Source organism: Eumetopias jubatus, unplaced genomic scaffold (genome assembly GCF_037043125.1).
Source record: "Eumetopias jubatus isolate StellerSeaLion01/CBP00866 unplaced genomic scaffold, mEumJub1_p1.0 scaffold_12, whole genome shotgun sequence".
Lineage (NCBI taxonomy): Eukaryota > Metazoa > Chordata > Mammalia > Carnivora > Otariidae > Eumetopias > Eumetopias jubatus.
In genome coordinates, this window is record NW_028274818.1 from 101,669,145 (window position 1) to 101,696,997 (window position 27,853).

General features: G+C 42.3%; 1 protein-coding gene across 2 annotated transcripts in view; it reads left to right on the forward strand.

The window, feature by feature from the left end:
* The first annotated feature begins 7,729 nt into the window (after positions 1-7,729).
* The window catches only part of BAZ1B (bromodomain adjacent to zinc finger domain 1B), a 69,039-nt gene continuing 48,915 nt past the window's right edge, over positions 7,730-27,853 (forward strand). For both annotated transcript variants that reach the window (XM_028109971.2, XM_028109970.2), the window contains exons 1-4: positions 7,730-8,176; positions 17,207-17,323; positions 21,325-21,469; positions 27,468-27,669. In XM_028109971.2, coding sequence (XP_027965772.1) covers positions 8,070-8,176; positions 17,207-17,323; positions 21,325-21,469; positions 27,468-27,669 — 571 coding nt within the window. In that variant the 5' untranslated portion in view covers positions 7,730-8,069. The remainder of the gene's footprint in view (positions 8,177-17,206; positions 17,324-21,324; positions 21,470-27,467; positions 27,670-27,853) is intronic.

The following is a 27,853-nucleotide window of genomic DNA, read 5'->3' on the forward strand; positions in this document are numbered from 1 at the left end:
GATAGAAATGATTTGGAGACCCCCTTTGAAATTGTCATGTAGTCTGATTTATTTTTTTTTAATTTTTATTTTTTTAAAAGATTTTATTTATTTGAGGGAGAGAACATAAACACAAGCCAGTGGGGGGGGGAGAGGGAGAAGCAGGCTTCCCACTGAGCAGGGAGCCCGATGCGGGGCTTGATCCCAGGACCCTGGGATCATGACCTGAGCCAAAGGCAGCCAGCCGCTCAACCGACTGAGCCACCCAGGTGCCCCGTGTAGTCTGATTTATATTTCTGTCCCTGTGTACAGTGAATTCAGCCAATGTGTGTTGGCCATGGCTCCAGGTCCTTGGGAGGCATTCATGAATGTTTTTACTTTTTTATATTGTGGTAAAATGCACATAATATAAAGTTTATCATTATATATATATATATATATATTTTTTTTTTAGTTTTATTTATTTGTCAGAGAGAGAGAGTGCACAAGCAAGGGGAGCTGTAGGCAGGGGAGAAGCAGGCTCCCCACTGAGCAAGGAGCCCAATGCGGGACTTGATCCCAGGACCTTGAAATCATGACCTGAGTTGAAGGCAGAGGCTTAACCGACTGAGCCACCCAGGTGCCCCAAAATCTACCATTTTAACCACTTAAAAGTATACAGCTCAGTGGCACTAAGTACATTCACAATATTGTGCAGTCACACAGAGGCCAGGAATCCTGTCCGTCAGGAGACAGTCTGGCAAGGGAGTAGACCTCTACATAGAACCTCCTAGAGTGTAGTGTAGTAAGTGCTGGAGTGGAGCCCACCAAGGAGCATGTGGGATGATGAAAAAGATGTAATAGAAACCATCCCCTTCTCTTGTTGACGGCCACTTCAGCACCACTTCTCATTGATATTCTAAGAAACCAGGCTAGCCATCTCCAACAGCATCCCAGAATCTTGATGGGGTAAGGGTTAGAGAAGAAAAAGAGAAGAGGAAGCATCAAGCAATGACCACAAGTTACAAATAATTCAGAAAACTGCCTCCGGGTATCAGTAGGCCCAATGCATATGCCCATTTGAATTATTAAGAAAAATAGATATGAGCCTGCTAACTAAATTCATTGAATATGAATAAGCGCAAAGGAAGATCAACAGAGCTCGATGGGTTTTGCACAGAACTTTGGAGAATGGAAAAGTTGAGGGCACGGAAGCAGATTTCCATGCCTTAGTTATTGGTCGTCTTGGAAAATGGCATTTATTTTACAAATATTTGTTGCAAGTGTATTCTGGGTTCTCTGTATGTAAAGTACAACTGGTAGACAGGTGTCTGCCTTTCAGGAGCTTACAGTCTGGTGAGGTAGAGAAGGAGCATGTGCCACGGGGGGTGGAGATGGTAGAGGACTGGGAGGGTCCAGAGAAAAACTTGGAGGCTTTGAGATCACAGAAGGCTTACAGAAAAGGTGGCAATCGAGGCTGGGCCTTGAAAATGTTCTGTGGTTATGAGGAAAGACCCACTTGGGCAGGTTAGCATGGGCAAACAAATGGAGGCAGCAAAGCACTGGGTTATGTGTAGGGAGTAACCAGGGAATTGGGTTTCTATTTTCTCCAATTTTTTGAGACTTTTTTTTTTTAAAGATTTTATTTATTTACTTGACAGAGAAAGACACAGCGAGAGAGAGAACACAAGCAGGGGGAGTGGGAGAGGGAGAAGCAGGCTTCCTGCTGAGCAGGACCCTGGGATCATGACCTGAGCCGAAGGCAGACGCTTAATGACTGAGCCACCCAGGTGCCCCTTTTTGAGACTTTTCAAAACTACAGAGAGCTGAAAAAGATAGTTCAATAAACTATATCTCCCCTTCATCTAGATTCACCAGTTACTAATTTTTGGCACATTTGCATCTCAATACACGTTTCTTTCTTTTTTGGGGGGTGGGTGGGTGAATTGCTTGAGAATAGGTGGCTGTCATTCTGACACTTTAGCCTGAATACTTGAGCCTGTCTGTCCTAAGAACAAGGACATTCCTCAACATGACCAGAGTATCACCATCATACCCAAGAAATTTAACAATGATATAATAATAGTAGTTAATATGAACATATTTAAATTGCCCCAACTGTCCCAATAGTAGTAATAGTTCCTTTTAGCCCCCGTCCCCAGATCCAGGATCCAATCCATTCATTGCATCTAGTTCTTATGTCTCTTTTTAGTCTTTATGTATTATGTATGTATGTATGTATGTATTTTAAAGATTTTATTTATTTATTTGATAGAGTGAGTGCACAAGCAGAGGGACCAGCAGAGGGAGAGGGAGAAGCAGATTCCCCGCTGAGCAGGGAGCCCGATGCAGGGCTCGATCCCAGGACCCTAAGATCATGACCTGAGCCGAAGGCAGATGCTTAACCAACTGAGCCACTGAGGCGCCCCTATTTATTTATTTTTAAAGATTTTATTTATTTCAGAGGGCAAGAGGAGGGAGAGGGGCAGAGGGAGAGGGACAAGAAGATTCCTTGCTGAGCGGGGAGCCAAATGCTGGTCTCGATCCCAGGACCCTGAGATCATGACATGAGCCGAAACCAAGAGTCGGTCATTTAACCGACTAAGCCACCCAGGCGCCCCTAGTCTCCTTTTAGGACCTTCTTTTGGAGGTGGGTAGCTTGGTGTCTCTCGTGTCATTGATATTTTTGAAGGGTCTAGGCAGTTATTTGTCGAATGTCCCACAAACTGGATTTATCTATTTTCTAAGGATTTCAGGTGAAATATTTTTTGGTTAGAATACTACAGAGGTGATACGTATTTTTCATTGCCTGTATCAAGAGAAACGTTGTCGTCTCACTTTTGGTAATGCCGAGATCATTTGGCTAAGGCGTCTGCCAGACTTTCCCACCTTCAGGGCGCTTTTACATAAATAATCTGTTGGGGGGTGATAATCTTAGACCATTCACTTAGACCAGTGATTTTTAGTATCCGTTGATGATCTATTTCTGAGTCAGTTACTTCACTGGAGTTTGCAAAATGATGAGTTTTCTAAATCTTTGTACGTTCATTCATTGGCAGCCTTCTGTAGATAACAGATTTCCCTTCTCTCCACTTCTCTTTCTCCCTCCCTCCCTTCCTTCCTCTCTGAATATTACTACAGGCTCATGGTTTCCCTTTACATTCAATGTGTTAACAATCTGTTGCTGTCATTTTTTTAAATGTTCAAATTGTCCTAGATTCAGCCAGTTAGAATCCCTTCCTGCTGGCTCCTGTGTCCTTTTGACATGTCCCCATCACTATTTGAGCACCTCCTTACTTTCAGGCACAATGTTCCTGACTCACTTTGAACTTTGCCAGCCCCAGTCCTTTTTCCCAGGAACCCTGGATCTTTTTAGTGGAGAATGTATTTAGAAACCTAGATAAACCTGGGCGCCTGGGTGGCTCAGTTGGTTAGAAACCTTGATAAACCTAGTTTACTGGAGTACGGGGTTCAAGGGAAGTAAAGACTGAGGACAGATTCTGGAGGGCCTTAAAGGCTAGGCCAAAGAATTTGGTTTTACTGTGTTGGCTTTAGGGAGCCAACCACTGAAAGCCGAGAGCAGGGGGGTGATTGTAGTGTGCAAAATGCCATGGAGAGGAAAGAGCAGGTGGGGGACATATTGCAACATGAGAGGTTTGCACGTATTGCGAGGAGACTATAGTTCTGTCAGTTTAGGGATAGTGGTGATAGGTACATAAAAAATGAATTGAAAGCCTGAAGCAAACCAGCAAAGACAAAAGAAGAAAGGAAATGTGATCAGACCACCACGTGGATCATCTGAATAATACATAATCATAAGTTATACAGTGAATAGTGATTTAACGAATTGCAATATTTATTTTGGGAATATGATCATGTGTGTGGTGTTTGTGGGGCACGTAAGAGGGCTAAGTCCTCAACCTCCATTCAAGAAAAGTCAACAGCTAATACTAAAACTGAGAAGCTAAAAAATAGCAACATGTATGTTTAGAAATATGGAAGTAAATATTAAAGAGGGCATGTTCTGCATGGAGCACCGGGTATTATATGCAAACAAGGAATTATGGAACACTACATCAAAAACTAATGATGTGATGTATGGTGATTAACATAACAATAAAAAAACAGAAATATGGAAGTAAATATTAGCAGAAATAGCTGTTAACCTTAAAAATAAAACTCTTCTTTATTTTACCAGCAAAAATGGGTTTATTCAGGAATAGAAAATTGCGATTCAGAATACACAGGTTACAGCAACACCATAGGCAGGTCTACAGAACAAAGCAGAGGAAACCTTTATAGAGGAAAGGGAGAAGTTGGGAAGGCTGTTATAAACAAGTCCAATGGTGGAAACTGGGAGTTGGAGGTGTAGTGGCTTCTCATTGGCTGAGTGCTGACTCTCTCATTGGCTGGGCTGTTACTGGGGGAGGAGGAAAGCTTTCTTCCTGTTGCTGGGGTAGTAAAGTAGGGGCTTCTTCCTGTTGGGTGTGCAATTTACCAGTCATAAGTTGTGAGAGCTCCCCTTCGGGCCTCCTGATTCCATTTTAAATGAGATTTACCAATTTTAACACAGTTTAACAATTTGGAAAATGGATGCTTATGGGAGCCGGAAGTGCATGGGGGAGAGTGCCCCACGGCTGCTTTTTGTAGAACTATTTGTTGTTGTTGTTTAAAGTACACTTATATGTTTCCTTCTGGGAACTACGTTCATTTTACCACTATAAAGATATAATTTTAATGTAGTTTAAAACATTTTAAAAGAAGAGGGGCACTTCGCTGGCTCAGTCGGTAGAGCGTGTGACTCTTGATCTCAGGGTCATGAGTTCAAGCCCCATGTTGTACGTAGAGCCTACTTAAAAAAAAATTTTTTTTTTAAAGGAGAAAGTCATTATGGTAGTAGTTTTGGCCAGAAATAATAAATAAAGGTCTGAAGTAGGATGTTGTGGGGATGGCAGGAAAGTGATCGATTTCAGGCAGGTAGAATTGACATTATCTGGCTGACCCCATGGCTGTGGAGCTCAAGAGAGGTCAAGCCTGAGCCTGTTGAGGTTGTGAGTGGGGCACTAATAGAAATGAAAACCATCCAGATAAAGCAGATGATGGAGGGAAGGAAGATGGTGAGACTGTGGGTTTGGGATATTTTGAGTTTGAGGTTCCAACAGGACAGGGAGGAAAAGACTAGCTGGAACTGTCTGAGCAAGGGTTTGTGTCTGCATCAATGAAGGAGGGGTATGTGGCAGGGCACAGCTCCACATGACACAGACCACAGAAACAGATCTTGCTAACTGAGCTCATGTCCTAAAACTACCCAGTGGAGATCCACATAGGGAAATGTGCTATGCTCCTCCAGACAGTCTTATTCCTGCAGCTAAGCACCCATAGCTGACTTGGAGCAATAGAAGCTTTGGTGCAGATACCTGGAAACTACACATTTTAATCTCTGCCCTTTTTTATTAACTTGTTTATTCAAATGTTGGGAAAGAAAACACACTGAACAACAAATTTTGCTACAGTTATGATAAAAAAAACCTCGAGACTATAGTGAAAGCGGATGTGGGTTGGAACAATCCGGAAAAGGCATTAGGAAGGAAGTGTGGGATTTAGATGCCCAGAGGAGAAAAAAGTACATTTCCGACAGTGGGTAGGAATAAAGCTAATGAATTCTGGGAATTAGAAGGAAGTAGTCCACTTGGGGCTTGCTGGATCAAGAGCTTGAAGACTGAACAGGAAGAGTAAACTTGGAAGAGTCAACAAAAATATTAGAGCAGGAAACTGATAGTTATATTAACTTAGTCTGTTACACTTTTTTCTTTCTTTTTAAATTTATTATTATTATTTTTTTAAGTAAGCTCTAGGCCCAATGTGGGGCTTGAACTTATGACCCTGAGATCAAGAGTCGCATGCTCTACCAACCGAGCCAGCTAGGTACCCCCAATTCTCCCATTTTAGATCTCTGCTTTACCAATACCAGTGCTGGGTTCTAACCTACAGTGGCCCCAAGCACTGAAATGACTATGGTCCCTATTCTCATGTACAATTACCTTTCTTTGAAATACCAAATTTTTCCAAAATGTGTTTCTTAATGTTTTTGGAGTCCTTACTCTGTGTGTAGTCTGCTGTTAGGTACCTGGTCCTGCAAATGTCCATCCCATTAGTCACCTAGTCTGTGCCTCTCAAATCTGTCTCCCCCGATCTTAATACACTTGGGTCCCTTGGTATCCCTGCCACAAATTACGACAGTTCCTTCTAAGCGGTCACTCCAAGCATCACATGCTGTGACCGGGATGATCCCTTCCTTTGCCACTCCCATCTCTTTTCCACCTCAACACCCCCGAAGTTTCAAGTATGTTGTCTTGAATTTACCAAGTCGGCCCTGCTGTTCCTTCTTCCTAGAACGTTCGTCCGTCATTTCTCTGCCTAGTGAAGTGCTACTTATCTTTTCACAATCAACTCAAATGCCCTGTCCTGAGGTTGCACTTAACGCTCCTAGAAGAAATGGCTACTGAAGGAGGACGCCCTCCCATCTCTGCTAGGGGATCAGGGGAGGCTCTGTAGCAATGGCATCTGACCTGGAACTTACGTCTTACTGGGGGGGTACTTCTCACCTCAAGATGAGAAGAAAAGGAGAAAAGGGCCTGGCACTGGCATGCGCCATGGCTTTCAGGGACACCTCGCAGTCTAATCCTCAAGAACAGGCTGGGAAGGTACGTTCTGAGGTCAGTGAAGATCTTTGGATGGAGGGAGACGATTTAATAGGGACAGAATTATGAATGAGTATGTTTCGGGTTGTACTCGATAGCCAAACACATTGTGGACTCTGTGAGTGTAGTCGGCTTGGAGAAGTAGCTGGAATGTCCTCACTCTCCAGGCCGTTAGTGCTGTCTTCCTACTGTGCACTTCGTACAGCACTCATCACAGGACTGTCCTTACTTGGGCCTCTTATTTTTTTCAGGGCAGGCTCTTGTATTTTTTCCCTCCTTAGCTCCCGGTACGGGCCCTGAACACTGGAGGTGCTAGTAAAGGCTACCTGAATTAATGGATGTATCTTTAATAGGTACGCCATTTAATATATTTTTCCAAAGAAGCTTCTCTATTATCTTTTCCATCAAGCCCCTAAAAACAAGCATCATACTAACATCCAGGTCTCAACCACACTCTCTTCCAGAAGAAGTTAACTTTGGGGTGAGCAATGCTGAGGCTCCAGCTGTCCTTCAGTAGAACCTTCGCGTGGATAAGGTCTTGGGTTTCTTCCCGCCAACCCCTCCTCCCTTCCGCCCCACCCGCTCATCCCCGGGCGTGGCCGAGCGCGGCGCCTTTAAGGAGGGGGCGGAGCACAAGTGGAAAGACAAAGCCCCTGGCCGCACGCTCCCCCTCCCCCTCCGGCGCACCACACGGACAGCGGTGCCCGGATGTCGGTGTCGCCGTCGGTGACAGATGGCGCAGTGTCTGTATATGTTAAGGGGCTTCTCTAGCCTGACCTCTTTGAATTCCAGGCCTTTCGGTTCCCCGCTGTCCCCCATTTTCAACTCCGCTGCTGGAGGCCCGCAGGCCTGTCACCAGCGCTTACATAACGTGACCTTTCACCTCTTCATACTGCCCTCTAGTGCGCTGCAACCCAACTACGCGGCCGGGAAAGGGGGCGGGACCCAAGCGCAGAGCGGCAGCTCCCCTGAGCCAATAGACTGTGAGCGCTGATCAGCTCTCCGCCTATTGGAGCATTCGCCACCGGCGCCACAGGGGAGCAAGTTAGTGTGTGCGCTGGCCGGGCGGGGGGGAGGAGGGGAATCTCCCGCCATTTTTCAATAATTTCCTCCGGTGCAGCTGAGGAGGAGTCGTGACTGCCGAACGCGGGGACCCGTAGCGAAGGTTGGGCCGAGGGCTGCCGGGCGGCGCGGCGGTGTGCGTGGGAGTTCCGTGTCCTTGCGTCCCGTTGCATGGCCCTCGCGCGGCCGCGCCAGCACTGAGGGAGCCGACTTCGCGCCGCCCTCTCACCCCTCCCCTCCCCCACCCCACCCCCGGGAGCCAGGCGCTCGCTCCGGGCCGCGGGGCCTAGTGTTGCGCCGCGGGCTCTCCGAGGAGCCGCCACCTTCCGGGCCGCTGCCACCTCCGCGATGGCGCCGCTGCTGGGCCGCAAGCCCTTCCCGCTGGTAAAGCCGCTTCCCGGCGAGGAGCCGCTCTTCACCATCGCGCACACTCAGGAGGCCTTCCGCACCCGGGAGTATCCTTTCCAGCCTGGCCGCCAGGCCGCCCCCGGGGTGGGGCGGGGTGGGTCGGGGGGCTCGTCGGGGCCCGGCGGGCAGCGCAGCCGGCGCCTGTGGCAGCTGTCAGCGCGCCGGGCGCCGGCGGGCCTGCATCCCGAGCCGGAGCTCGAGCCCGCCGTTCCGCGGGGTGGGGGCGCGGGCCGGCCCGGAGCCCGGCGCCCTCCATCCTTTCCCCGGCTCCGCACTTTGTCCCCGGGCCTCGCTTTCGAGGAGCGGCCCCCCCTGCCCCCGGGTGGCTTTAGGCCTGGAGTACGGACGGGAGAGGGCTTTCCCTTTGCTGCTTTTTCTTTCTTCTTGAATTAAACCTTCAACTTAAGTTTTTGAAATTGTACCCACGCGGCCTCGTGATCCGGCTTGTGCAAGATTTTTAGTGCGTTTTACCCGGATCTCCGCGGGGCCCTTGTGTTTTTCTCCTCCGGAGTGGAGCCTTGAGGCTGGTGATGAACTGACAAGATCGTGAGGCACGTAACCGAGAACGAATTTCCAGACGTAGGGGAAGGGGAAGAAAAAGTTATCTTGGAGGAGCTGATGCCTGCCTTCCCCGGCACGCACAGGTTTGAAATGCTGACGATTGAGAAGGAGATCCGTATTTGTTTTTAAATAAGCACTTAAAAAATACGAAGGCATACCTAAAGTTTTTATGTTGTATCTTAGAAATGGGAGACTGACGTTTTAAAGAAGACGCATTCTGTTTTCTAGTCGTTGAAGGTTCCTTGCCCAAGCTCAAGAGTCTTTTAGTTGTACGACTTACTTACTTTTTTCTTTTATGGATGCCAGATGAGTCCTTTTTGAAGCTTCAGTGTAAAAAAGAAGTAGATTTCTGAATCGCGCTTTCTTTAGCGTCTGGAAAGCGTCAAGACTGAAGGCCACTATATTACTGAGTTTCATCAGCCCTTTTCCTTTGGAAGGACTGGATTCTTAGTTTCTGTTTGCTTGGTTGCTTCCGTATGGGAGGAAGTGCCCATGTGAGCAATGTCATTTGATTTCATTTTTCGTTGATCCTGTCTTTAATACAATCTTTTGCAAGATGATAACCTAATTCTTGTTCTGATGCAGTTTGTGGAGTTGGGTGTTTACATACAAAAGGACCTGGAAAGTGAGCCTTGTGCCATAGGACGGCTCTTGGGGAATTATAGCTATAGCATCTTGTAGGTGAAATGGATCTTGGGGATGGTCAGGTTCTCCTGCCTCGTTTGCCAGGTGGGCCCAGAGGGTTGAGGTTGACTTGTTAAAGGTCAGACACCGAAATGATGAAAGTCAGGGGTAGAGTGCAGTACTTTTCTAACTTATTCCTGTAAGTAAATCCAGAAAAGAAGGCAACTTCGGTGTCAGTTTGTGGTGTGGGGTAAGGTGCATTTCAGGGAGGGGTTTCGGGTGGGTAATCTGGTTCTTTTTCTTGGCCTGTTGGGACTTCTGGAAAGCTTTGGACAAGTACTCCAGCTCCACTGAATACAGCATTAGTCTAACGGAGTCCTACTTTTTTATTTGTATTTTTTGAGATATTTAAAAACATCAGTGGCGTAAAAAATTTACTGTGGGAATCTGCCATATCCTTTTCATATGTTATTTAAATACCATTTTTTGAGCACTTGATGGGTACTCACTAATATTATCAGATGTTTATTTTTCACGTCTGGTTCTAGTGTAGTATAAGAAACACCCAGTAGAGACAAGCTCAAAAGTCTGTGATAGGTATTGAGCCATGTAAAAAATGGCTATAGATAGTTAATTTAGAACTGGCAGCCCAGGCCTTTTTGTATTGTTTATTGAAATCATTGAAATGTAATGATATATATGAAGAGATTCTGTTAATGATGACAGTTGAAAATTGAAACCTGAAACTTTTTTAAGTGTTAGGTATTTTTTAAAAATTCTTTAAAAAAATTTCCTATACTGGTATTTAGAACCCTTTTTAACAAAGGAGTTCTTAAATTGCGTTGCATATTGAGGGGGAAATTGCTTCCTTGGGAATTTCTACAAGTGGAAGCACTTCGAGGATGGTTTTAAACAATTGTACTGTGTGGTTGGCAGGTTGGCATATTTATTAGGCTCTTAGTGATTTCATAGAGAACAAGTATGTGGTTGATTAACAGCTGCATTTGAAGTATGTTGTTTCCGCTTCTTAATTTATATTTACAGTTCCGTTTTTAATAGAATTTGATACTTTAATTTTCTCCTAACACTTACCTTTTGATTGCATGTATATGCAATAGCAAATCAGTGAGATATTTTATTAACTTAAAGCTGTGAGTGTTGGTATGTTCTTGAAGGCATTACTGTACCTCTTCATTAAACTTACAGTGGTAGTTGGGAATGATGCACACCTTTAATGACTGGGTTTTATATACTGATGATTATGTTTATTGTATTATAGCTTTGAATCTATGGTACATTACTTCCTAGGTTAGTACTAATGCAGTACACTAGATTTTCCTTGGAAAGTTAACTTCATCAGAATCAATTCTTGATGTGATTATCTGGCAATAGGATAATCACAGTGGCTAAGACAAGATGGGTTTTGAGGAGGAACTGAAGCTACAAGCAACCTGCTGTGGGCTAATGTTTTTGTTGTATTGCTTTAACTATCCTCCTCTGTAAAGCTTAGAAGCAAGTATTTCCTAACCTTTGTAGCCTCGATATATGAGAGCTTTTAAATGGTGTGATGAGGAGGGGCTGTTAGAACACAGTTAATCTGGCACTAGGCAAGAGTGACTAGAGCATGTTTTAAGAGTTGGACTTAAATTGTAGTTGCAAGCCAGGATTTTATTGGATGTTGGAATAGTGAGTTCTTATGTTGATTTTTATAATTTAATTTCTTTAAAGAAGTTACACTAAATGAGAATTGCTTTTAACTTGATGACAGACTGTTCCAAAGACAGAAGAGAGGATAAAAAGCAAATCTTGAGTTTGTGCTTTGTCATTTCACATAGAACTCTTAGGGTTATAGTTATTCTTATTTAACCTCCATACTTTTCTGGGCCACTTCCTTTCAGGCTATCAAGTACTTTATTTAAAGAAACAATCCTTACAAGGCTAAAGAGAACAAAGAAACAGCATATTGTGGTAAGGAGGTAGCTCTTGAAATCACGAAAAAGTAGATGCATAGTGAGATATATAGGATTTGAGAATATCTTGTCATTTATAACATACAGTCTTTGGAGAGTTGCTTTGACATTTTGTCTGCAATTATATGTGCAACAGTGGCTGGAACATAAAAACCTCAATTGGCATTTGCTCTGAGTAGTTATTTGAGTGTAAGTGACTTATTTTGGTAACCTAAAATCTGAAATAGGATTTAGAGGCAGCTGACCGAATATCCTTGTAATAGGCTTTTTTTTCTTGATTTTGACTTTTTTCGCTCTTTCTCTTAACATAAGTCAAAGTAATAACCAGAACAGAGTTACATAGACTTAAAAATACCCAGTGTTGGGGTTGTAGGAATTTTAGTTTTGAACTTTTGAGATTAATCTTAGGTGACTAGTCAGTTTTTTTTCCTTTTTAAGATTTCATTTATTTATTTGACAGAGACACAGTAAGAGAGGGAACACAAGCAGGGGGAGTGGGAGAGGGAGAAGCAGGCCTCCTGCTGATCAGGGAGCCTGATGCGGGGCTTGATCCCAGGACCCTGGGATCATGACCTGAGCCAAAGGCAGACGCTTAACGACTGAGCCACCCAGGCGCCCCCATGACTAGTCAATTAAAATTTTCGTGTATTGTTAGAGGGCATTCATTCACTCCTAGATGTAAACCTTATTAGGTAGATAGTGCTGTCCAACAGACATATAATGTGCCAAATAAATAAATAAAATTTTTTTAATAAAGATTTTATTTATATATTTTTTAGAGATAGAGTGAGAGTACAAGCAGGGGGAGCTGCAGAGGCAGAGGGAGAGCCATCCAGGCGTCCCAATAAAATCTTAAAAAAAAAAGGACGCCTGGGTGGCTCAGTTGGTTAATGGTCTGCCTTCAGCTCAGGTCATGATCCCACGGTCCTGGGATCTAAGCCCTCATCGGGCTCCTTGCTCAGCGGGGAGCCTCTTTCTCCCCCTGCTTGTGCATGCACTCTCTCTCTCTGAAAAATAAAATCTTTAAAGAAAGAAATGTAATGTGAGCCACATGGGATTAAAGGTTTTCTAGTGCCACATTTGAAAAAAAGGAAGACAGGTGAAAAAAAGGACAGATACATTTTTCTTATTTCAGGACCCAGGCTGAAGGAGCAGTCCTTGTCTCGAACATGCTTTTCTAATGGCCAAAAGACCTGGAGGATACCATGATGGCTTTTTAAGCTTCTTGGTGGTGGCATCTATCCTATCTGGTCACATCAGTTTGTCAAAGAAAGTCACATGGCCAAGCCTAACATCAGTGGGGAGGGGATGGGCATTACTCTTCTCTGAGACACTGCAAGCCACAGGGCAGAGGGTGGAGAAGTAGAATCCTTTTATGGAGTGGAGGTGACTGTATGGGAAGAAGAATGCAATCTACCGTATTTCTATTTCGGGGTTCAGGGAATGTTTCCTGGGGAAAGTTACTTCTAAGTTGAGATCTAAAGTATAATCAGAATGTAGTTAGATGAAGAGTAGAGGACTATGATTTTTGAAGAGTTTGTGAATTTGAAGGTTCTTGAATTTTATTAATGATTTTATTTATTTGACAGATATAGTGAGAGAGGAAGCACAAGCAGGGGGAGTGGGAGAGGGAGAAGCAGGCTTCCTGCTGAGCAGGGAGCCCGACACAGGGCTTGATCCCAGGACCCCGGGATCACGACCTGAGCCAAAGGCAGACGCCCAACGACTGAGCCACCCAGGTGCCCCAGGTTCTTGAATTTTAAAACTTAAAAAAAATTTTTTTTAAAATATTTTATTTATTTATTTCAGAGAGAGAATGAGAGACAGAGGATGAGAAGGAGGGGGCTCAGAGGGAGAAGCAGACTCCCTGCTGAGCAGGGAGCCCGATGAAGGATTCAATCCAGGACTCGATCCCGAGACTCCAGGATCATGACCTGAGCCGAAGGCAGTTGCTTAGCCAACTGAGCCATCCAGGCGCCCTGAATTTTAAAACTTGAAAGAAGTTTTCTATAGCTTGGGTAAAGAAGTGGGAATGGAGATTGAGCTGTTTAGTGGGGCTGGGCCGCATAGGTCTTTGGGAGATAGGTTGAGAAGTTTGGACTTTGCCTTGAGTTTATGGGAGGCTGTTTACAGATTCGAACAGGATAGAAGCAGGTTCTTGGGAAGTTCACTGTGGCTGCAGTGTTGAGAATGGATCTGCAGCCTAGAGACTAGTGGCAGCTAAACTGGTGAGGCCATTATTAAGTAAACTAGGCAACAGGTATGGGGGTCTGAACAAATTTACTAGCCCCTGAGGAGAGAAGTATATAGCTTTCAGAATAAATTAGGTAGATTTGACGGGATTTGGTGATTGGCGAGGAATCAAGGCTAATGTTTTGGTTGTCATTTGGTTAGTGGGTCATTCTCAATTAATAGAGAGCGCTGGAAGAGGATCTGGTGTTTTTTTTTTTTTCTTTTTGTTTTGACTGGGAATGGGTGGGGAGGGTAGGAAGTGAGTGTTTAGTTTGGATGTTCTTCTATTGAGTTGCTTTGGATATCCAAATGGAGGTGTCTGTATTGCTAGTGTATTATAGAGGCCTGGAGTTCAGAGAGGAGACTGAGCTGGTGATAGAAATGACTAGCGTATAGATAGTCATTGAAGTTATGGGAATGGATGCGGTCACCCCGAATGAGAATGCTGGACTGATAGTGATTTTTCAAAGGGTGAGAAAGATATGTATCAGAGTAGGAGAGAGTTTATTGTTTGCAAAAACATAATCAGTAAAAAATGTTTGATACTTAAATATGTATTGTTTGAGGAAAATAAAGTTTCTCCCTTTTTTCTTCTTAAAAGAATAAAAATCATGGAACTTGCTCAACAAAATCTTGATTGGTGGAGTGATTTTCAGTACTGTGGGAGCCACAGGATTGCTTCTCAGGGTGAACGTATTTGCATTTCAGGGGCCTGAGAGCAAATGAGATTTTAAAGTAAGAAGAAGAACTGGGTTTAAAAACAAGACTGAGAAGAAGGATGTTTGGGTGAGAAGCATAAAAGACCAGAGAAGGATTACCAGTGAGGCCAATTAAAATGTTTAAAAATATTTTGGCTAGCTGAGAAGTGAGGATCAGAGGCTGAATTTGAATAATGGTTCTGTTGTAGAAGAGGAAGGACTGAACTGAGCCATAGATATGTGATTGCAATTAGGGACTGAAGAGCTGAGGATGATTCCTTGGTGTCTGACTGGGACACTAGGGCCTTTCAGTGGCATTGGGAATAACTGTTAAGGAGCAAGCTTAGGAGGGAGGGAAGAGGTAATAAGAGTTTAGTTTAGAAAAAGTTGGATTGGAGGTATCATTGAGGCATCCAGGTGATACCACGTTGCTGGCCCTGTAGGTCTACATCATAGGAGGATGACTGGGCACATTATTCCTACTTTTAAAAATAGCAGCTAAGGGCGCCTGGGTGGCTCAGTTGGTTAAGCGACTGCCTTCGGCTCAGGTTATGATCCTGGAGTCCCGGGATCGAGTCCCACATCGGGCTCCCTGCTTAGCAGGGAGTCTGCTTCTCCCTCTGACCCTCTTCCCCCTCGTGCTCTCTATCTCATTCTCTCTCTCTCTCAAATAAATAAGTAAAATCTTTAAAAAAAAATAAAAATAGCAGCTAATAACAAAAACTAAAATTCTTTCTTTAGGACATGTTTGTTTATCTCACATTCTCTCTGATTACACAGTGAATTTCTTCAATGTAAGTAAATACTGTGTTAGAATGTTACGAAGCTTTTTGAATGTGTAAATCTATTTACTGATTCTTTCTGTCATTATTTTACCTCCCCTTCCCCAGTGCAAACAGATAAAACCAGAAAACAAATGTATCTTGTTATGATTAGTTATGATAATGTCACTTTGGAGGCCATGCTGTTTCCTTTTCTCTCTGTAAGTTTTTATAAATTTTCAGTGAGATTGAATTTACATAGTTTTATATGGAAGCTTGCTTCCTGGTTTTTGCTGGTACTTCTTTATTGTTTAGTCATTTAAATATATTAGCACCATTCCCCCCCCACCCCACCCCCAGGAAAAAAGATTTACTATTTTGTGTTTGGCAGATCCTGAGAAAGATACAGTAAGGGAACGTGCTTACATTATTGGCTAAAACTATTCTTTTTGGATTACCTCTGGATTTGTCCCTGTCGTCTGTCTTTTCACTGATTATTGACCCTGGAAAACCAAGAATCTCCATATATTAAAAATGAATTACTTGTTTATTTTATTTTATTTTTTTAAAGATTTTTTTATTTATTTGAGAGAGAGAGAATGAGAGATAGAGAGCACGAGAGGGAAGAGGGTCAGAGGGAGAAGCAGACTCCCCGCTGAGCAGGGAGCCCGACACGGGACTAGATCCCGGGACTCCAGGATCATGACCCGAGCCAAAGGCAGTCGCTTAACCAACTGAGCCACCCAGGCACCTGAATTACTTGTTTAGTTGTAAGGTAATATTATGGACGAGCTGTTTAAATACTTCTATTTCAACTATAAAAACTGTCACTTGGAAAGTACAGAGATTGGCAGCTAATTCTCTAGTTGTGGTGTCAGTTTATTTTCCTGGGTAGCATCTGTTGCTGTGCGTAAAGTAAATTAGTTGTCATTTGAATTTGAATGTGGCTGTCTGGTAGTGAATTCTAGTTGAGATGGTGTGGAAAGTTACCATTTATATGGCACTAATAGGATGTTCTCTTCCTTCATCTGTCCTACAAGGATTGAACAGTGTCTGGTAAATGACTTGTGAGTGTAGTATTACTGGAGACAACATAAAGCCTGGGTAAATATGGTATCAAAATTATTTTTAGGGCTTTATGGAATTTATTTTTTAAACTCTAAGGATCAACAGGTGTTTCCGAGGTAGACTGGAAGGCTTCTAGTAAATGGATCATTAGCATATGCACAGGGTTATTCCAAACTGCCTATGAGACTGGGGTAGTTCTCTCATCATTCCATGGAGCAGATTCTTAAGCTTGCTGACCATCTGGGTTGTGTAACAATTCCACATACCTTAAATTCTTATTCCTTATGACTTGTGTTTAATTTACCTTTATCTTTTCTTATAAATTTTCAGCGCCGTGGGAGTTTTCTTGAAATGAAACAGGTGATGGGGCGCCTGGGTGGCTCAGTTGGTTAAGCGACTGCTTTCGGCTCAGGTCATGATCCTGGAGTCCCGGGATCGAGTCCCACATCGGGCTCCCTGCTCAGCGGGAAGCCTGCTTCTCCCTCTGACCCTCTTCCCTCTCGTGCTCTCTATCTCTCATTCTCTCTCTCTCAAATAAATAAATAAAATCTTTAAAAAAAAATGAAACAGGTGAATTGAAGAAATCACGTTTATAACAAAATACTAATTTTTAAAGAAATTTTATTTTAGGGCGCCTGGGTGGCTCAGTTGGTTGAGCGACTGCCTTGGCTCAGGTCATGATCCTGGAGTCCCGGGATCGAGTGCCGCGTCGGGCTCCCTGCTCGGTGGGGAGTCTGCTTCTCCCTCTCCCACTCCCCCCTCTTGTGCTCTCTCTCATTCTTTCTCTCAAATAAATAAATAAAATCTTTAAAAAAAATTTACTTTAAAGTAATTTCTACACCTGGTGTGGGGCTCAAACCAACAACCCCAAGGTCAGGAGTTGCATGCTCCACCGACTGAGCCATCCAGGTGCCCCTAAAATATTAGTATTTTATTTGTAAAACAAAAACATGACAAACCATTTAAATCCTTCTTTAAAGCTTTAATCATTTTATTTGAATTTGCCACTTGAAAACTCTGATTTCAATTTTAGCTTTTTATGCTGTACATTATAGAAAGGATGCTCTAGGTATTTTTTTTTTTTTATGTTATGAAGTATTTTACAGATATGGATAGGTTGTCTCTGTTGCTTGAATATTGTTTTCCTGAGCCACGGCTAACAGAGAGTATGAGGCCCGCCTGGAAAGGTACAGTGAGCGCATTTGGACATGTAAGAGTACTGGAAGCAGTCAACTAACACACAAGGAGGCCTGGGAGGAAGAACAGGAAGTTGCTGAACTGTAAGTAATAGAAGCATTGCCCTTCTAGCACCATCTTCATATTATTAGGAAAGGGGGGATATTGAGAGTAAAGTAGTATTTATATTTAAATTTATGGGCATACATTGGAATACATTACATTAGTGTAATGTGTTGGTGTCTGAGTGTTCTTGTCTAGTGGCATTTTGCTGGTAACAAAGTATGTGGAATATATAGTTGTGTACACTTATTTAGGATTTGCCAGGCTTTTGAGTGTTCCTGCTCTATTCTTCTACCTTGAAAATACTCTGGAAATGTGTTTTTTGTTTTGTTTATTTTTTTTTTTAATGTTTTATTTATTTATTCATGAGAGTCGGGGAGAGAGAGAGAGAGAGGCAGAGGCAGAGGGAGAAGCAGGCTCCCCGCCTAGCAGGGAGCCCGATGTGGGACTCGATCCCAGGACCCTGGGATCATGACCTGAGCCGAAGGCAGAACGCTTAACCATCTGAGCCACCCAGGCGCCCCTTGTTTATTGTCTTAAAAGATTTTTTATTCATTTGAGAAAGAGAGAGAATGTGAGCATGAGTGGGGGCGGGCAGAGGAAGAGGGAGAAGCCGACTCTCCGCTGAGCAGGGAGCCCGATGCGGGGCTCGATCCCAGGACTCTGGGATCATGACCTGAGCCGAAGGCAGACGCTTAACGACTGAGCCACCCAGGCGCCCCTTGTTTTGCTTTTAGAGAGAGCAAACACATGCTTGAGGGGTGTGGAGGGGCAGAGGAAGGAGAGAGTCTTAAGCAGGCTCCATGCTCAGTGCAGAGCCCAATGTGGGGCTGGCGGGGCTCAATCTCAACAACCCTGATATCGTGACCTGAGCCGAAATCAACTGAGCCACCCAGGCACCCCTGGAAATGTGATTCTGAACAAAGGAAGTTGATAATCTAGAAGTAATATGGAGACAGCAAATTAGAAAGTTTTCTTTATTTTGTGGTCATTTGAAATTTAGGACAGTCTTTACATAGCTATCAAAAATAAACACACAGTTTGAAGACTGAGTAGGGTGGTTGAATGAGGTGTCTTTAAAAATCCTGTCTATGTTTAAGTACCTGCTCATCTGGGTATTCTCTCAGAGAAAACTGTTTGGTCAGAAGGAACATGCAAAAGATAAATGGAAACCAGATAATAAAACAGAACTCAGTTTTAGGAATTGTGCAAAGAAGCTTTTTCTGTGGATTTTTCATTGACTTCTCTTGATAGATAAACAGAGAGCATACAACTGAGTAATCTGATACTGTTCTGCTTTTTTGCTGGTGTGACGGCACTAGGTTCAGTTGAGACCTGGTTCTAGTAATGGCTCCATCACTAATAATTGTTGAGTCTGTTAACCTGGTGCCTGTTTCTTCTTTGCTTGATCACTTAACAATGTTCCATTTTGGATTAGTGCAATTTACGTATATATTTCCTTTAGTGTACTAGACCAGGGGTTAGCTAGCCTTTTCTGTAAAGTGCCAGTTAGTAAATATTTTAGGGTTTGTGGGCCATATGATTTCTGTCTCAGCTGTTCATCTCTGACATTGTACAGTGAAAACAGCCATAGGTAAAAATGTAAATGAATGTGAATGACTGTAAATAAAAGAAAATATTATTTACAAAAACTAGTGGATGGCTGAATTTGGCCCATGGGCTGTTGTCGACCCTCATGGTAGCTTGTAGACTTCTTGAGGGCAGGTCTCATATTTGACTTATTCTGGAATTGGTTACAGTGGCTAGGCACTATCTTCTGCACTATATAAGCACTTACTGTTTGCTCTTTGCAAATAGAGATAATGCTACCTTTTCTGGGTGTCTTTTGGGACAAAAAGATATGTGTGTGAAAATTCATTGTAAATAAAAAGATGGTAACCATTAACCTATAATGAAGAGTATGAGGAGTACTCAGGAGGAAGTCAGTTATTGTTACTGGTAATATGATTATGTACCAGAAAAACCCAAAGAGAATCAAGTGAAAAACTGTTAGGAATAAATAGGAGAATTCAGTTTCAAAATGTAAATAAATTGCTTTCCTAGATACAAAGAGACAGTGGGAATTTAGAGGCTAGAGACTAACCTGGAGTTGTTAGGGAAAACTTCATGAGGCTTATTGAGGAAGGTGACACTTGGAAGTATAGTTTGTACCAAATTATAGAAGACAGGAGGAGACATTTGTATTTAATTCATTGAACAATAGGAGGACAGCAGTAATTTTTGAACTGCAGAGAAACATGGGATTGGAGTTAGGCTTTGAGATTAATCTGGAAGCAGTGTGTAGGATGAGTTAGAGAAGGAAGAGCAGGTGGGAAGTTGATGTAGGCTTGCTAGGATAGTATTCAGGTAGAGAGTCATGACATTATTGGGAATAGAAATAATAAAATGGATTCTCTAATCCTTCCTGAAAAGAGGGGTTTTGGCCTTAACTTTGGAAAAGCTCTATAAACTTTCTTCTTGAAAAGTCGTAATATACATTAGCATATTAAGGATTTTCAGAAGACTTCCACTAAAGAAACGGTTGCTTGGTTTAACCTTGTGGGTTTCAAACTTATTTGAGCTTAGAAGCCATTATAGCAGAGGGAATTTCTGAAAAACACAGTTGGGGCGTGTTTTATGTGATTTGATAGTGAACAGAATATAGGGTGTGATGGGAGGGATTACTGAAAAAGTATGGTTTTACAATTTTTATTCAAAGTAGAAATCACTTTTTTCCATTTATAAAAGTAATGCATACTTGTTATAAGAATGTAAGCAATACAGATTTAATATAAGGATCTGAACATCACTGTCCAGCCTCACTCCCCAGAAGTAACCATGGACAGTGAAGTTCTAAGCCTATTGACTGGGAGGCTTGATGGAGAGTGTGCATTCTTAGGGGCCGGGAAAGGCCTCATGGAGTTAAGGAAGTCTGAGGACATCTTGGGACGATGATTGAGCTGGGAGGGAGGGTGGTGGGAAGAGGAAAAAGGTAACTGCCTTAATAAAGGCAGAGAGACTGGAAGCTTATTGATGGACTGGGGAATAGCAGATAACTCCATAGGTAAATTGTAAGGCAGTATACTAAGATTTTAAGGCTAGCATTCAGTTGTAGGAACATTTTTAGTTATAAACAGCACAGAGTGACTGGGAATATTATGATAGTAAGCTTAATAGGCTGTCAGCAGTGCATGAGTGCCATGTTGCACCCTTCATTTGTTCATGTTGGGTATGTTAATTAAAATTCTTTTTTGCGGGGCGCCTGGGTGGCTCAGATGGTTAAGCGTCTGCCTTCGGCTCAGGTCATGATCCCAGGGTCCTGGGATCGAGCCCCACATCAGGCTCCTGGCTCAGCAGGGTGTCTGCTTCTCCCTCTCCCTCTGCCTCTCTCCCTGCTCATGCTCTCTCTCTCCCTCTCTGTATCTCTTTGTCTCAAGTGAATAAATAAAATCTTAAAAGAATAAAAAATAAAATAAAATTCTCTTTTGCTAGTTTAATAAATGAAAAGTAGTACTTCATTGTTTTACTTTTGCAAGGGCTTTGGGATTCAAGTTATGGTTCCAACATGTTAACCCTTCCTGATTTATTTCCCTTATTCATAAAGTGAAAATTCTAGACATGTCACAAGGTATTGTGAGACCTAAACGAATGAATGCATAGGAAAGAATTTTATTGACTGAAACCTAACACAAATAGAATCAAGTTATGGACTTCTAAGAAACAAAAAAAAAGGGTAAAGGATATGAATAAATAATTCACACCTAAAAAGGGAAGTCTGCTATACAAACAAATGGGAAAATGTTCAGCCTTACTGATGATGTGCCTATTAATTTTATTTTCCAAATGAGAAAATTAACCTGGATAACCCCATCTGACAGAGCTTTTTACAGTTCCTTCTTTGTCCTGCATGCCACATGGTTTTTAAGCTTTCTATTCTCCAGTGCCTGCTTATATTTGCTAAAGAAAGGTTTGCACTAACTGAATTAATTCTCTAGATAGGTTTTTGTGCATTTTCTTGGTAACTAATAACATGTTTGTTTAGTTTGAAGGAGGAGTTCCCTGCCTGGTACGAGAAACTTGTTCTGGAAATGGTTCACCATAACACAGCCTCTTTAGAGAAATTAGTAGATACTGCTTGGTTGGAGATCATGACCAAATATGCTGTGGGAGAAGAGTGTGATTTTGAGGTAAGCCCCTAATTTTTTTTTTTTTTTTGGAACTACTTGACTCACTAACCATACATTGAGATTAGAGCTTCCAGCATAGATTACAGAGTGTAGTTCTGTGTGTAAAATTGCGTTATATTTGAAGTCTGCTTTACTTAGTATCAGATATTGTAAGGACCAAATTTTAGAACTATATTCATTGTTGGGAATGTTTAATATTATGTTAGTATTACAGTAACTATTGGGACGCCTGGATGGCTCAGTCAGTTCAGCATCTGCCTTTGGCTCAAGTCATGATGATTGAGCCTGAAGTCCAGCTCCCTTCTCAGTGGGGAGTCTGCTTGTCCCTCTGCCTTTGCCGCTTTGCCCCTCCGTCCCTCCCCCCTGCTTGTGCACTCTCTCTCACTTGCGTGCGCTCTCTCTCTCTCTCTCTCTCTCTCTCTCTCACAAATAAATAAAATCTTTAAAAAAATACTATGGTAATTGTTATACTCTGTACCATTGCATCCTTGTTTGCCCTGTTTTATCCCTTTTTGATAACTGCTATCTTGGCTTTTTTTGGTTGTGTAATTTTTTCATACTTTGTTTCAAAGACTTTCAGATAATGTTTAATCCAGATCTATGGTACCAACAAGCAAAGAATGTCATTCACTACAATAGTGAGTGAGTTGACTTTTTTCTTTTCTTTTCTTTTTTTTTTTTTTACTAAATTTGTTTTTTTAATTTTCTAGTCCAGACAGCACAAGGATAACTATGCCTAAAGTAAAAATCTGACACTAAAGCAATCCCTATATAATCCTTTGAAAGCTTAAAGTAAAATTCAGGAAGAAGGGAACTAACATTTGTTAAATATCTGTATGTACTGGATACTGGACTGATTGCTTTGCCATAACATCTTGCGGAATCTGCACAGAAAATGGTGAGGTGGTAAACAGGCTCAGATATTTATCTATTTTTTAAATTTATTTTTTCTTTTTTATTTAAATTTAATTAACATATAGTGTATTATTAGTTTCAGAGGTAACTTAGTGACTCATCAGTTGTGTATAACACCCAGTACTCATTACATCACGTGCCCTCCTCAATGCCCATCACCCAGTTACCCCACCCTCCCACCCTCCTTCCCTCCAGCAACCTTCAGTTTGTTTCCTGTAGTTAAGAGTCTCTTATGGTTTGTCTCCCTCTCTGCTTTTGTCTTATTTTCCTTCCCTTCCCCTGTGTTCATCTGTTTTGTTTATTAAATTCCACATGAGTGAAATCATATGATATTTATCTTTCTCTGACAGACTCATTTTACTTAGCATAATATCCTCTAGTTCCATCCACATCATTGCAGATGGCAAGATTTCATTCTTTTTTGGTGGCAGAGTAATATTCCATTGTGTGCTTGCATGTGTGCGCGTGTGTATGTACCACATCTTCTTTATCCATTCATCTGTCGGTGGACATCTGGGCTCTTTCCATCATTTGGCTGTTGTGGATGTTGCTGCTATAAACATTGGGTGCATGTCAGGCTCAAGTATTTAAATAGCTTGTTTAGGGCTCCTGGCTGGCTCAGTTGGTGGAGCATGTGACTCTTGATCTTGGGGCTATGAGTTCAAGCCCCGCACTGGGTATAGAGATAGCTCAAAAAAAAAAAAAAAACTTAAAAAAAATAGCTTGTTCAGATTGATTTTTTTTTTTTAAAGATTTTATTTATTTGTCAGAGAGCGCGAGCGAGCACAAACAGAGGGAGTGGCAGGCAGAGGGAGAAGCAGACTCCCCGCTGAGCAGGGAGCCTGATGCGGGACTCGATCCCAGGACCCTATCCCAGGACCCTGGGATCATGACCTGAGCCGAAGGCAGCCCCTTAACCAACTGAGCCACCCAGGCGTCCTCAGATTGATATGTTTTAGTTAAGAGTAGTTTCAGCTGTATGTAATTATGATAGCTGACTAGCAGTGTCCAGTACTTCTCAGACTTCAGCCTAAATAAAATCACTTGGAGGACTTCTGAACTTGGGCACCATTCCCGAGGGTAGGGCCTAAAAGTATGCAGTTCTGACCAGCTCCAGGGTGTGATGATGACACTCTGGGGACAACACTTTGAGTAGTATTGGCTTAAGCAATGAAGACATTTGATTATCTCACATAGTAAGTTTTAGAGGCAGGTGGTACCATGTTTGGCATAGAGGCTGGATAATATTGTCAAAGACCTATATTTTGTATCTTTCTGCCTTTCTGCTCTTCTCTTCTCAGGGTGTTGGGTTTTGTCCTTAGCTTTGTTGCCTCTTGGTTGTGAACTTGTGACTGTATTCAGAGTGAGAAAATGGTTACCTAAGCATTGTAAGAAAATCTTTACTAGAAGTGTATACTCCCTCCCCCCTACCCTGACGCTTGTCTTTACATGTTATTGGCTAGAGTATGTCTATATAACCATCCTTAGCTGCAAGGGGGCTGAGAAAGTGAATATTGCCTTTTTATTTATTTTTTTAAAGATTATTTATTCGAGAGAGAGCTCAAGAGAGCATGAGCTGTGGGGAGGGGCAGAGGGAGAGGGAAAAGCAGGCTCCCTGCCAAGCAGGGAGTCTGATATGGGGCTCAATCCTAGGACCCCGAGATCATAAGCTGAATGAAGGCAGACGCTTAACCAGCTGAACCACCCACTTCACCCCCCCTTTTTTTTAAAGCCTCAGAAAAGGCAGCCTGGCAAGAGAAAAGAGGGAGGGGAATGGCTTAGGTAGCCCAATGGTAGCCAGTAAGTGATGGGACAGGGATTCAAACTTTTGTCTTTTTGTGTGGTTCCAAAGTTCTTGTTCTTTTCCTTAATTTACTTTGACTCCCTGGAGCTCCTAGCTAGTTCTTTTTGTTATATTTGTAATGTCTGTGGGTTTTAATCACATACTTTACATTAGTCAGAGTCCTGGCAGGAAACAGATGGCATATTCAAATGGTGTAATTGAATTGAATTTAATAAAGGGACTATAGATAAGAGACAACAGTGTGATCTAGGTTAAGGAAAACTAACAAGGAAAGGTTAAATACCCGATTGCTGTTAACAGTAGAGAGACTACCACTTCAAAACCCCAAAGAAACAAGGGAGGGAGTGGGTACTGGAATTAGAAAAGAGTAATGTAGTTGTAGAAGAGTACTTTGATAGTAAGATGTAACAAATTTCCTAGGGAAGTAGTCAAGGGAATAAATACCCCAACATCACTTTTCTTCCACCATCTGATTTTCTGCTCTTGCTTCCTATGGGTTGAACTCACCAAAATCTAAACAAGGGAGCCCTTTGGTGTATGCCACAAAGATCAGCCTGTAAAATACAGCACAGAGTAAGGTAGAGAAGAATGGAGACTGATTTGGAGTGGCAAAAGGAAAATATGCTGTTACACATCTGCAAGGTAAAAGAGGAAAAGTTTGACGAAGGGGGAGAGAGAAATTAGGGAGATAAGTATGCCCATAAACATATGACAAAGTGTTTAAACTCATTACTAATCCAGGAAAGCAAATTAAAAGCTAGCAAGACCGTTTTATGGACATCAGATTAGTAAATAAGAAAAAGTCAAAATAATGGCAAGTTTTGACAAGAATGTGGAGCTGCTGGTTTACTACTATTTTGATAAACACTTCAGCATTACTGAATACAATTGAAGGTGCACATACGTTTGACAAAGGATTTTTTCCTTAAATATCCTTTTAGTAACAATGTTGAAGATCTTCTCATGTATTTGTTGCTATCCTTTGATTTATATATATATTTTTTAAAGATTTTATTTATTGAGAGAATGAGAGAGAGCACGAGAGGGAAGAGGGTCAGACGGAGAAGCAGACTCCCTGCTGAGCAGGGAGCCCGATGCGGGACTTGATCCCTGGACTCCAGGATCATGACCTGAGCCGAAGGCAGTCGCTTAACCAACTGAGCCACCCAGGCGCCCCTTAATTTATATTTCTTTTGGTGAAGTGTCTGTTCATATCTTTGTCCATTTTTAAATTGGATTGTTTTCTTGTTTTTGAGTTTTGAGAGTTTTTTATTCTGGGAACAAGTTCTTTATTAGGTATATGCTTTGCTTTTGCTCCCAACTAGGGTTTGTGTTTTCATTTTCTTGACAGTGTCCTTTGAAGAGCAGAATTTTTTAGTTTTCATGAAACTGAATAGAAATTTCGCAGCTATACCAGGGCACTTGGGTGCCTCAGTCGATTAAGCATCTGACTCTTGGTGTTTGCTCAGGTCATGATCTCAGGGTCCTGAGATTAAGCCCCACACCTGCTTGAGATTCTCTCTCCTCCCCCTCCCCGCCGTGCACACTCTCTCAAATAAAGAAATCTTTATTTATTTATTTTTTTTAAAGATTTTTATTTATTTATTGAGAGAGAGAGAGAATGGTAGAGAGAGAGCATGAGAGGGAAGAAGGTCAGAGGGAGAAGCAGACTCCCTGCTGAGCAGGGAGCCCAATGCGGGACTCCATCCCGGGACTCCAGGACCATGACCTGAGCCGAAGGCAGTCGCTTAACTAACTGAGCCACCCAGGCACCCCTGAAGGCAGACATTTAACTGACTGAGCCACCCAGCCTCCTGGAAAGATGAGTACCCTTTATGGTAATGTCAAAAAATGTGAATCTCTTGTCAGATTACTCCCAGAGTATTTCACAAGATCCATACGCTAAAAAGTATAAAATGTTCCTGAGAGAAATTAAAGAAGGCCTTAAATGATAGATGCACCTTTGTTCATGGGTGGGAAAACTCAGTATTGTTGAAATGTCAGTTCTTTCTAAATTGATGTGTAGATTAACCACAATTGCAATAAAATCCCAGCAGCTTTTCAACTATACTCAAATTAAAAAATAATAATAATAAAAATCCAAACAGCTTTTTTGTAGGAATTGTCAAGCTGATTATGAAGTTCATGTGGAAGGGTGCCTGGGTGGCTCCGTCTGACTCTTGGTTTTGGCTCAGGTCATGATCACTGGTTGGGGAGATGGAGCCCTTTGCTCAGCGGGGAGTCTGCTTCCTCTGACTTCCCTCTCCCTGTCCCACTGCCCTTCTCCCTGGCTTGCATTCTCTCTCTTTCCCTGAAATAGTCTTTTTTTTTTTTTTTAAGAATTTTATTTATTTGAGAGAGAGCACGAGTTGGGGGGGAGAGGCAGAGGGAGAGGGAGAAGCAGGCTCCCCACTGAGCAGGGAACCTGATACAGGGCTCTATCCCAGGACCCTGGGATCATGACCTGAGCTGAAGGCAGTTGCTTAACTGACTGAGCCATCCAGCTGCCCCCCCACTACTAATTTTTGAGAGAGGTGGAAAGATAATTAAGTGAAGAAAAGATTGTCTTTTCAACAGATGATTCTAGAATAATTGGATATCCATGTGTATAGTTGATATTTATTTATTTTTTAGAGATTTTATTTTTTAAGTAATCTACACCCAGTGTGGGGCTCAGACTCACAACCCTGAAATCAAGAGTCATGTGCTCTTCCTACTGAGCCAGCCAGGTGTTCCTGTATAGTTGATTTTCTTAAAAATGGAAATTCTTGAACTGTATTTTACATATATGTCAGGTTAGTATAATGATTGCCTTTTGGCCTTCGTACATTGGTGCATGAATTATGAACTAGATGGTGATCATTTTATTTTTTTAAGGTATTCTATTTCAACTTAGAAGTCTGAGAAATAGGGCCGCCTGGGTGGCTCAGTTGGTTAAGCGACTGCCTTCGGCTCAGGTCATGATCCTGGAGTCCCGGGATCAAGTCCCACATCGGGCTTCCTGCTCAGCAGGGAGTCTGCTTCTCCCTCTGACCCTCTTCCCTCTCGTGCTTTCTATCTCTCATTCTCTCTCTCTCTCAAATAAATAAATAAAATCTTAAAAAAAAAAAAAAGTCTGAGAAATAAAGTTGGAAAAAAAATCACCGTACTTGGCTGCTTCAGAGTTTCCGTGAATTTTTGTCAGGTGAAGTGGGTTGGATATTGGATAATATATTCTAAACATCTTTAGGTTTCTGATTCTTATTTATTATCTTTAATTCTCTCCTGTCTCCTTTATAGGTTGGGAAGGAAAAAATGCTCAAGGTGAGGATTGTGAAGATTCATCCTTTGGAGAAAGTAGATGAAGAGGCCACTGAGAAGAAATCAGATGGTGCCTGTGATTCTCCCTCAAGTGACAAAGAGAATTCTAGCCAAATTGCTCAGGATCATCAGAAGAAGGAGGCAATTGTAAAAGAGGATGAAGGAAGGAGAGAGAGTATTAGTATGTATGATGCTAGCTTTCCTTAGTGAGTTACGCTACTCTGTTCTGTTTATTTTATACACAAATCTTTTTGAGTTCTCTAGCAATTAGATTTGTAGTTGAGTTTTGTAGATAGCTAGACCTATTTTGTTCATTTATGATTCAGAAAACCAAATATTCACCAAGTGAATTCAGATTTAAACCC